The 11,560-nt window shown below is 43.0% G+C and overlaps 1 protein-coding gene across 1 annotated transcript in view; it reads right to left on the minus strand.

Moving 5' to 3' along the window:
- Positions 1-11,560, minus strand: part of thsd7aa (thrombospondin, type I, domain containing 7Aa) — a 145,815-nt gene that overhangs the window by 109,143 nt on the left and 25,112 nt on the right. Inside the window, exons 6-7 of the mRNA XM_070438562.1 lie at positions 7,021-8,068; positions 4,824-5,072 (exon numbers count right to left, since the gene is read on the minus strand). Coding sequence (XP_070294663.1) covers positions 4,824-5,072; positions 7,021-8,068 — 1,297 coding nt within the window. The remainder of the gene's footprint in view (positions 1-4,823; positions 5,073-7,020; positions 8,069-11,560) is intronic.

Below are 11,560 nucleotides of genomic sequence, written 5' to 3' on the forward strand. Positions count from 1 at the left end.
CCTCCCCCAATCTCTCTATCTCTCCCTATATGCCCCCATCACTGCATCAACTAACACACTACCCAATCACATCCCCATTTTCCCCCTTTCCCATTTCTCCAATCTCTCTCCATCTCTTTCCACATGCCCCCTCAAACCGTCGACCCCACCCTCTCATCAGCACCACACCGTCCCCCCTACCCTCTCATCACACCACACCGTCGACCCACACAATGAGCCTCTCCCTCCCGCCTCCATTCTCCCCCTTCGGGCTGTGGTTTGTACCCACTGTCATGACTGTCACTACAGACCCTGGTTCRATTCCAGGCTGTTTCACAACCGGCCGTGATTGGGAGTCCCATAGGGTGGCACACAATTGGCCCAGTGTCGTCTGGGTTAGGGTTTGGCCGGGGTAGACCGTCATTGTAAATAAACATTTGTTCTTCACTGACTTGCCTAGTTAAATAAAGGTTAAATTTAAAAAAATAAACCAGACCTTCTCTCACCCACAAAGGAGGGAACTGGGACGTTTTGACACTTCACACCCTGTTGTAAATTACAGGAGAAGGGGGGCTCTTTCTCCCCCTTTAGTATTRACCAAAGGAATGGCTTTGTTTCACAGACAGTTTTGCCTCTTAAACGCTAAGATGGTCAAAAGTGGATACTGGATCAATATTTCTAACATAAGAATATGGGGAATGGTCAGTGGGGAGCTATGGAAAACGAATGTAATATTGCTTTTCATTTTGTAAGGTCATTTAAAACTGTATGGATGAAACACTGTAACTTTGAAAGTTTTTCCCTTTTATCTGTAAAGTTTCCTTCCAATACGACGTGCATATAATATGAAAAAGTAAGATTTTTYTTTTCTTAACTTCACTAGGTTCCGAATGCTGCATTCGGAATTTTGGATGAAATGCATGCCCAATTTAAACTGCCTGCTTCTCGGGCCCAGAAGATATGATATGCATATAACTGGTAGATTTGGATAGAAAACACTCTAAAGTTTCCAAAACTGTTAAAATAGTGTCTGTGAGTATAACAGAACTGATTTGGCMGGCAAAAACCTGGGAAAAATCCATTCAGGAAGTAGTTTTTGTCTTGGTTTTGTAGTTTTCTATTCAATGCCATTACAGTATCCATTGACTTAGGACTCAAACTGCAGTTTCTATGCCTTCCACTAGATGTCAACAGTCTTTAGAAATAGTTTCAGGCTTGTATTCTGAAAAATGAGGGAATAAGAGCATTCGGAATGACTGGACGCTAAAGTGTCGCTAAAGAGCTTTTTCATGTGCTCGACAGAGAGAGAGCAATTCTTGTTTACCTTTTAAATTGACGACGTTATTGTCCGGTTGAAATATTATCGATTATTTAGGCTAAAAACAACCTGAGGATTGAATATAAACATCGTTTGGCATGTTTCTATGAACATTACGGATACAATTAGGATTTTTTTGTCTTCCTGTTTTGACTGCGTTTGAGCCTGTGGATTACTGAAGAAAACGCGCGAACAAAACTGAGGTTTTTGTATATAAAGAGACTTTATCGAACAAATAAACATTTTTGAGTAAATGAATGTCTGCTGACTGCAACCATATGAAGATCATCAAAGGTAAGGGATTCATTTTATCTCTATTTCTGACTCTGACTCTGTTCTACTTGGCTGGTTACTGTTTGTAATGAATTGTCTAGTGGGCTATGTTCTCAAATAATCGTAAGGTATGCTTTCGCCGTAAAGCATTTTTAAAATCTGACACTGTGGTTGGATTCACAAGACCTTCATCTTTAAACCTATGTAAAATATGTTTTGTTTTCTGAATATCTATAATGAGTATTTCTGTATTTGAWTTTGGCGCCCAGCAGTTTCACTGGCTGTTGAAGAGGTGGGACGCTAACGTCCCACATACCCAAGAGAGGTTAAGATAGGAATGTGATTTTAGGAGGTATAAGAGAACCTATCACCTATAAGCTGTGCATAAGTAATTAGCCACACCCCGAGTGAGGTCTGAGAGCGTGTCAGACTGATGGAACCGTCCTTTTTGGAGAGCATGCATAGAATGGCTTGGTAACGAAATTAACATTAGGCCAGGAAACGTGAGGCCACATGTTTGAAATGGTTGGAACCTCAACACGATGTWAGAAATAAACTCACCTTCCATTAGACCAGAGAGACGGCGAGCTGAATAATCAACACAAGGAGGAAGAGGAAAACAAACTCCCCTCTCAGACAATCACTGGTACACTGGTACAGCTGAATAGCTGTCCTGAGTCAAATATCTCAAACTCTTCAAACCAACATACTACTCTTGTCAAATCACCGTAGTACGCTATTCTCATCACCCCACTGGAACCATCAGCACAGCTACCTTATCTTCAAATAAGCAGCTTCTGGAGTGAATGGCACAGAGTGAAATGTAGTTCTGTTCAGGACTACACGACGAACAAAGGCACGAACACGTAAATACATTCATGATTTCTTATTCCAAACAGTCGGCGGTTCGTGTGCAAACTATATGATTAACGTGAGAATAGTTCTGAAATGAGTTGACGATAAGTGTATTTTTCTCTCTCTCTCTCTCCATGTCGTTATGTAAAAGCCATATTGTAAAATCCCGCTAGGGACCTTTGTCTCATGTATTAAGTGTATATGTTCTCCTGTTATTATTTAGTTAGCTAGTAAATAAATAATGAAACCAATTTGTGTAGTACTGAATCATGAGTAAGGCTGGGGTTTTTGCAGATGCATGAGGTTATGACTGTTCAGAATGATGATGATATGATAAGAGGTAATGATTAATAAGATGACTGTTTATCGATGTAATAGACCTTACAGAGCTTAATTCGGGAGCTGGTAACTCTTTAACCTTTCTAGCGCAGGCGTYCCGCTAGTGGAACCCCTCAACAACATTCCGCTGAAAAGGCAGCGCAGGAAATTCAAAAATATTTTTCAGAAATATGTAACTTTTACACATTAACAAGTCCAATACAGCAAATKAAAGATACACATCGTGTCCGATTTCAAAAAAGCGAAAGCACAACATATGATTATGTTAGTTCAGAGCCAAGTCAAAAAAACACAGCCATTTTCCAGCCAAAGATAGGAGTCACAAAAAGCAGAAATGTAGATAAAATGAATCACTAACCTTTGATGATCTTCATCAGATGACACTCATAGGACATCATGTTACACAATACATGTATTTTTTGTTCGATAATGTGCATATTTATATCCAAAAATCTCAGTTTACATTGGTGTTATTCACAGAATTAAAGATAGACTTCTCCTTAATGCAACCACTGTGTCAGATTTCAAAAAAACTTTACGGAAAAAGCGTAATCTGAGTACGGCGCTCAGAGCCCAATCCAGCCAAATCCAGCCAAAGAAATTTCCGCCATGTTGGAGAAACAGAAGTTAGAAATAACATGATAAATATTCCCTTACCTTTGATGATCTTCTTCAGAATGCACTCCCAGGAATCCCAGTTCGACAATAAATGACTGATTTGTTCTATAAAGTTCCATAAAGTCCATCATTTATGTCCAAATAGCCACTAGTTGTTAGCGTGTTCAGCCCAGTAATCCATCTTCATGAGCACTAGGTCCAGACAAAAACTCGGAAAGTTTCGTTACAGGTCGTAGAAACATATCAAACGATGTATGGAATCAATCTTTAGGATGTTTTTAACATAAATCATCAATAATATTCCAACCGGAGAATTCCATCGTCTGTAGCAAAGCATTGGAACGAGAGCTAACTCTGTCGGGAACGCGCGTCACGAGCCTGAGACACTCTGCCAGACCACTGACTCAAACAGGTCTCATGAGCCCCTCCTTTATAGCAGAAGCCTGAAACAAGTTTCTAAAGACGGTTGACATCTAGTGGAAGCCTTAGGAACTTAACCCCGTAGACGCTGTGTATTTGGTAGGCCAAGCTTTGAAAAACTACAAACCTCAGATTTCCCACTTCCTGGTTGGATTTTTCTCAGGTTTTCGCCTGCCATATGAGTTCTGTTATACTCACAGACATCATTCAAACAGTTTTAGAAACTTCAGAGTGTTTTCCATCCAATACTACTAATAATATGCATATATTAGCATCTAGGACAGAGTAGCAGGCAGTTTACTCTGGGCACGCATTTCATGTAAAACAGGTTTTAAACAACCTCTTCCGTGTTGCTCCAAATTCCTAATGAGTACATTATTAATTTAATCAGGTAACGATTAAACATAGTTAGTGGATTAAATAAATAACAGTCATCAGATTAATGACACCACTCAGGCTGTGGATAATAAGCCAGCAGACACCAAACAACCCACAGACCAATAGTAGTGGGGTTGTTATTGTGGCTCCTCCCCCTACTGATAACTCCCCAGTGCTCTTAGTCCTACTGCTGCTGTTGTGTTAGATGGTTAGCTACACAGTCATTACAGCAACCAGCCAAMGTTCCGGCCGCATGGCCTTGATCACTTAACACACAGAAACAAACCATTTCCTGTATGCACATATGCATTTAGTGTTAGAGACAGACCAGGCCTGTCTGGCTGAGTGTCTGATGCATTAAGTGTTTATTTTTTTTGTCAGCAAAGCTATTTAGGGATGCAGACAGGCGGCTTACCCATAGTACACTTTAGAAAGGGAGTAACTGTAATGGTCAGCCAGCCTGCAGAGTAGAAGTGCAGTTCAATTGACCATCTGCAATCCTTGATTGGCTGACATTTTTACGTTTTTCAATGTGAGTATACAAACTTCACAATTGATATACTGTTCGTACAAAAACGTAGACATCCATATAAGACATTGAAATCACACATATTTTTCAAACGTTGGGTGATAGAGTACTTACGCAATGCAGGGGGGTACCCCTTCTCCCTGAGGGGTGCAGGGTTCCTTCTCCTCCAGTTCGGGGCACTCCTCCCCTTCTCCCACAGGGAACTGGTGTACCCGGCGTGTGCGTGTGCGCTCACCCGTGGGCCCGTTGAGCTCGTAGCAGTCCTTGGAGCAGGGCGACCAGTCGGTCCAGTCGCTCACCTCACAGTCCTTGGCCAGTACGCAGGCCTGGTATGTCACTGGTAGGGACTCCCGAGAACACAGGCTGGAGAGAAGAGACAAGGCGTTCATTAATTAGGTTCAAAGAAATCAGTGAAGGTGTTTGGTCAAAGGAATAAGGCAAGGTGTCCTAATAAGGCCAAACTTGTTTGCAAAATCCGATTCAGGAACACCACAGCTTCAAACCCCTTGAACTCATTCTGAATTTGTAAAGTACCTTTTCTACAAACCTACATATTAATTTAGCATTGTAGTCATTTAGCAGATCCTCTCACCCAAAGCAATGTAAATCTGAAATAGGACCCAAATATACAATTATAGATTTCCTTAGCTTACAGACAGATAAACATCATAATAAATAATAACCAATGTTAAATGAAGTGAGATGGAATACATTCCCACCAGATATATTTCAGAGCTTCTATAACAGTAAACACACTTGATCCTTGGCCTCTGGCCAACAATGTGGTTGGTAGATGGTCAGTATCAGATCAGATAAGCCTCTTTGGGGGTTTCAGTTCAACATCTGTGGTAGATGCTATGAGTAGCTCCTAAAAAACTAAAATACCTCAACATTACTACTCATTATAAAGGAGAAATGTCTCAACATTAATCCTAGGATAGACCTAGATCATAGAGATATAATATATATTCTACTTAAAGATACGGGAATATAATACAAGTTGTTATCCCATCATTTCAATAATTTATGATTTTCTCTGACCATCTCCCTATGGACGCCCATTTTCTTTTTCTTTCAAGATGCGCTAAAGCATTCATATCCCTTTAAGAAAGTGGGAGAGATCTATTYGGTGTTAAGTGGTCACCATAACAGCCACCCCGTTCCTCAGAGACAGAATTGGGACAGACATGCATTTCACATCTCAGCAAAGAGGAACAATGCCTTTTAGAAAGCATGTGCACCTGAGTAGAATGGAATGGACATTCAATAAAACACGTCTTGACCACCACCACCCAGCTATTTCTGTAATATGAATGAATGACCGTGCTACAGTATGTGGATGTAGTTAGATGGCCACCCATAGAAATGAACATGACGCAGGATGATGGTTAACGGAAAAGGACAGCGGTTTGATCCTCTGACCATTTCATAGATGTTATGGTTGAGGCCTCCCATCGTCTGTTGGATCCCAGGGACACGGTTGAGTACAGCAGAATGGAAGGAAGCCATGACACTTCTACTCATCATCGATTCAACTCTCATAGTTGATCTCACTGAATAAATATTGGTTTTCTATGAATATTACGCTATCTTGAGGCGCAAAAACAAGAATGCTGTTTATCCTCGTATCTCTTTATTAATACTTACTATATATTAATCGCTGAATATCACAATGCTTTCAGTTGGAGGTTATGGTAAATCTGAAGCTTTGAAACTAACTTCACGCCGTAGAAAACTCCAATTGCTTCTTTGAAAGAAGACAAGTTCTTTGGTTAAACAAAGAATAAATGTCAATGAAAATATGATACAAAACATAGACACTGCAGACTCCATTGACTGAACCCTCAATTCAGAGACAAACAAAAAAACMCAGCTCTACTTTCTGAGATTTTTAGGAGAAGAGGTTGCAAAAAACTGGCCAAAATTATTTTAAACGCAAAGTAAACAAGCCGTTAGATGAATATTAATAAACTGCAGGACTATTGTGGATTAATGCTACAAAAAAAAACATCTCCAAAGGCAGCATTTTTGCCAATGATGACTTCATCGTGTGTGACTGTTAGTACTGCAGAACACAGAACACTTTAGGCTCTTGTAAATCTTTCAGCGCTGACTGTGAATCGTGTGCTGCCAGTAATAATTTCTTTCTATAACACACAGAGAGATGCATCCCTACGTCACCTCTATGTAATGGGGAAACAATGGAACATAGAAAATGATATCAGAGACACTGGTGAGAAATGGATGAGACAGTCATCATGAGGTAGCTGTGATGCATACAGTAAGACTATAAACTATAAGTGAGACTGACCTCAGTGCGTCAGTGTTGCCGCTCCTGTGAACACAGGTCACCTCCCGGGTCTGGTATCCAACCTGCAGGTCCCAGAACTTCCCTCCCTGTCGGTTCTGTCTGTTCCTGGTCCTCTTATTTTTTATCAGCTCTTTGGTCTCTGGGTCTTTCACCCTCCCCCTCGCCCTCACCCGCTCCCTCACCCTCTCCTTGACTCTTTCCTTGTTCTTCCTGCGTCCTTCTTTGGCTGCCTGTCTTCCTTTTCTACCCTCCTTTCTTTCCTCCTTTCTTTTCATCCTTTCTTCTTTGCTCAGTCGAGGCTGGCGTGGGGTGGGCACCTCGCTGCCCTCTTTACCCTCTTTACCCTCTCTGCCCTTGCGAATCCGGCGAGGGAGAGCCACATCTTTACCGTGAGTAAGGGTGGGAGCCTGCCTGGCCGTGCGAGGGAGGGGTACAGAGCAGGGACCCCAGGACCCCACCCTTAGACTATAGAGACTCTCTGGGCCAACGCAGGGACCTGGCTGACACGTCTGGAACTCTGTCAGGTTAGGGCAGGCCGAGCCCCCGAACAGAGGCGGCGCCAGGACAAAACTGACACGATTCTGAAGACCCATGCCGCACGTTTTCGAACAGGAAGTCCATGGGGTGAACTGGGAGACCACACAGTCCCTTGGGCACGGGATCAGACAGGCCTGCTCCAGCCTGGGCTTGGGCTCAAAATATTCACAAATCGCTGCATCCTCCGCGGGCACGCCATCTGCTTTCTGGACGCAGCCCACCTCGCGTGTCTGGATGCCCTCCTCGCCGCGGGTACATACGGCTGGCCGCTGGAGTGCCCCAGTGCTCCGCATGGACACGGGCACACACTGGTTCCAGGCGCCCAACTGCCAGTCGTACAGGTCTTTGTGCCAGTCACATACGTGGAAGCAGCTCTGCTGGTTCTCCGGGCGCTCTGCCTGGTCACAGTTGGTGTGAAGAGTGGTCCAGCCTTCAGAGTGGGCGCACCACACTGCCCGGCTCTGGCTGCCCCCTGGGCCACACTCGCTGCCCATACACCGGCCCCATGGACCTGAGGAAACAGAGAGCCACAGAGGTCACAGGGAGTTCAACTGAAGGATTAACTATCAGAGCAGTTAGTCATAATATTATCCAAATGGAAAGCATAATGTAGAAGAAACTCAGCTCCTATCTGTCAGATTAGAACTTTACTGGACAGTTCTTAATAGCTACAAAATGACACGCCCATCTGTGTAAAACTTAATCTAAATGTTACCGTTCAAGACTTGACATTGCTTTTGATAAAAAGTTGGAGGGCAGTTTATAAGGAATTTGCATCATCTCTTCATATGACTTTCCTATGAATCAAAGCCCCTTAAAACCTTATGGCGCCAAAAATGAGCAGTAAGTCTATAAAAGCAGTGGAAAGAGGTGGCCATTTCAACGGCCTCGTACTCATTCTTGCCGTCACATATGCATATTATTTATTACCTTTGATAGAAAACACCTTCTAGTTTCTAAAAGGTTTAATTATTTCTCTAAGTGAAACATAACTCTTTTTACAGCCCATTTTCTGTAAAAAGTGACTTTTCCAAGAAGCTATGTCTCTCTTCAAGATACCTCTATAAAGGCCTTGGCACTTAGGACTGTACAAACACGTCACACATCTTCCCCTGGTTGTCATGCGGAAAGTGAGAGAAAAAATGACTTGATTATCTCGTCAGGGACTGAAAGGAACTCTTTGAGTGATAAGTGCGCACTTATATTTTTTTCTGGGCGCGAGGTAGGAAATGGACTGCGCTCCTGGAAAACACTCTATAGGTGAATATGACTCCAGCTTCGATTTTCTTTGATACATGTCACAAAAATCATCCTAAAGTATGTTTTTTCAATATACTTTAATTATATTATTGAAATTTATTCTGGACTTTAGACGTGATGCGAGCAAGAATTTTGTCAAGACGGAGAGGTTAGCATGGCATGGCCAGTGTGTCATGCGTAATTCAACAGGGACATCTTCGTTCTAGGTCCAAATGAAACGGTTCTGAACAAAAAGGACCCTTTGGAGAAAACATTCTGATGGAAAATCAACAAAGATAAGGACCAATTTTGGGATGCTTTTTCATATATCTGTCGAACTGTGCTATCGCTAGCGTTTGACTAGAATCAATGCTGCGTGTGGTTAGCTATTGTAGTAAGCTAATATAACGATATATTGTGTTTCGCTGTAAAACACTTCAGAAATCGGAAATATTGTCTGTATTCACAAAGAATCTTTTCTCTTTCATAGCTATCCACCATATATTTTTCTGAAATCTTTCTGATGTGAAATTAGTAGTTGACGTTGGTGTCTGTTTTCTCTGCTACTGCCGTGCGATTTCTGACTGTAGCTATGATGGTGGCTAAGATGGTAGCAGTAATGTAAAACTGATTTATAGCTAAAATATGCATTTTTTTTGAACAAAACATAGATTTATTGGTAACATGTTATGGACTGTCATCTGAGGTAGTTTTTCTGGGTTATTTAGGTTGGTTTTAGGTTAGTTAGTTGGCTTGTGCATGCTACTTCATCCTACTTGTGCTGTGAAAATGTCTGTCCTCTTTTTTTATGTTTGGTGAGCTAACATAAAATATGTGGTGTTTTCTCTGTAAAACATTTAAAAATCGGACATGTTGGCTGGATTGACAGATGTTTATCTTTCAAATGCTGTATGGACTTGTTAATGTGTGAAAGTTAAATATTTACAAAAAATAGATTTTGAATTTCGCGCCCTGCACTTGCAGTGGCTGTTGTCATATTATCCCGACGTCGGGATTGCAGCCTGAAGAAGTTTTTAAAGCCCAGAAGACCCAGCTCTCTAGCGCTTCTATACCAGAGAACTATCAGTCAGTTTCTGAAGTGCTTCTCAGGACAACAGAACTGTAATGTATTTACACATCCAACACAAACAACCAAAGTTCCGCTGTGAGGAGGAATAAGTACTCCCTGATAAATAACGCCTTCGCTCAAGCCCTATCCCACACGCACACACACACACAACAAACAAACACAAATCACGCCGCATAAATCACTACGCCAAGTGCAATTTTCTGATTGCACTTCCTTCCTCTAGGATTTATGGAATGCAATTAAAAGTCTAGAGGTAAACATACCCTCGGAACATAAAACGCCAATAAGACAAGGAGAGCAGACAAAGATCCCAGAAGCCCAGACAGAGCTAGAGCCCAGAGCCCACAGAGCCCAGAGCCCACACCAGAGCCCAGAGCCCAGAGCCCACAGAGCCGCCAGAGCCAGAGCCACAGCAGCCAGAGCCCACAGAGCCTAGAGCCCAGAGCCCACAGAGCCCAGAGCCCACAGAGCCCAGAGCCCACAGAGCCCAGAGCCCAAAGTTCACAGAGCTCACAGAGCCCAGAACCAGGGCAGAATTACTGACAGAATCAATATTCCCAGGAAATGTAGAAGATTAAGGTACAGTGAGGAGGGAGGTCAGTGAGGAATTACCTACCCTGGCATATTCTAGCATAAACAGTCCATCAATCAATCAATCAATCAATTCTGCATGAAGGATAAGCAGGACTTCTAATAAGGGTACAACCAGCCCATGACAACAACAGTGCTGATGTGCTTGTGTTTGCGGTGCTGAAAGGATAGCTCTGCCAATCTCTGGCTGGATAGGGATCGCTGCAATGTGGGCCATCTTGTGGTGCTGAAGGACAGCCCTGCTATTCTATCAGTGAGGAATAGCGGTGCAGAGGGCCCTTCCCTGGATTGAGCTCTGCCTGTTTTATGTTGTTGGATTGAGCAGCTTGCAGTGCTACTGCTGGCCTGGGCCGCCTGTCTCTCTCTGTGGGCTGAGGGAGGGGAAGGAGAACCTACGTAGCTTACTATGTGAGAGGGCAAGCTGCTCAGATGAATCTGCATCACAGAAGTGGGTCAGAGGTCAGAGGAATCCTCCTCCTAGCTAAACAAACTACCACGGACTCTCCCATCCAACCCCGTCTCTCCCTCTGTCTCTTCCCCATCTCTCTGGTGTCCCAGTGAGCTATCTAACCAGATCCAAGGAGGAGAGGAGTGCCGGCTGCCGGAAAAAGGACACAGCCTGGGGGTTCACTGTATCCTGGTCCCAGATCAGTTATTGCTGTGTAACAAGGCATAACATCAGACAGAGGAGTAGGCACAACAGATCTGCGGCCAGGCAAGGGAAAGTCAACCTAGTTTTGTCATTTAACTTCCAGATGACATGAATAATAATTTCCCTCAAGATATTCATACATTTTCCATATTTGTTTATGTCTGCATATGATGGACTAAGGTTCAGCACAGGGGAACTCTCCATGAATTAAAAGCTTCACTGGCTTCACAATCCTCTTGACTGGCTTCGTGAAAATCAGATTCAACCAAGCATCCGTTCTCCCACAATGCTACAAGAATGTTTCTTACCAGGGAAGACTATATAACACAATTCCAATGTAGGCCACTTTATCTGCCTGACAGCGGGGCTGAGGGGATATGGGAGAAGAGAGAGGAGATGGGACAGGAGAGGAGAGGAGAGAGGAGAGGAGA

This window comes from Salvelinus sp. IW2-2015, unplaced genomic scaffold (assembly GCF_002910315.2).
Source record: "Salvelinus sp. IW2-2015 unplaced genomic scaffold, ASM291031v2 Un_scaffold1020, whole genome shotgun sequence".
In the NCBI taxonomy this organism is placed as follows: domain Eukaryota; kingdom Metazoa; phylum Chordata; class Actinopteri; order Salmoniformes; family Salmonidae; genus Salvelinus; species Salvelinus sp. IW2-2015.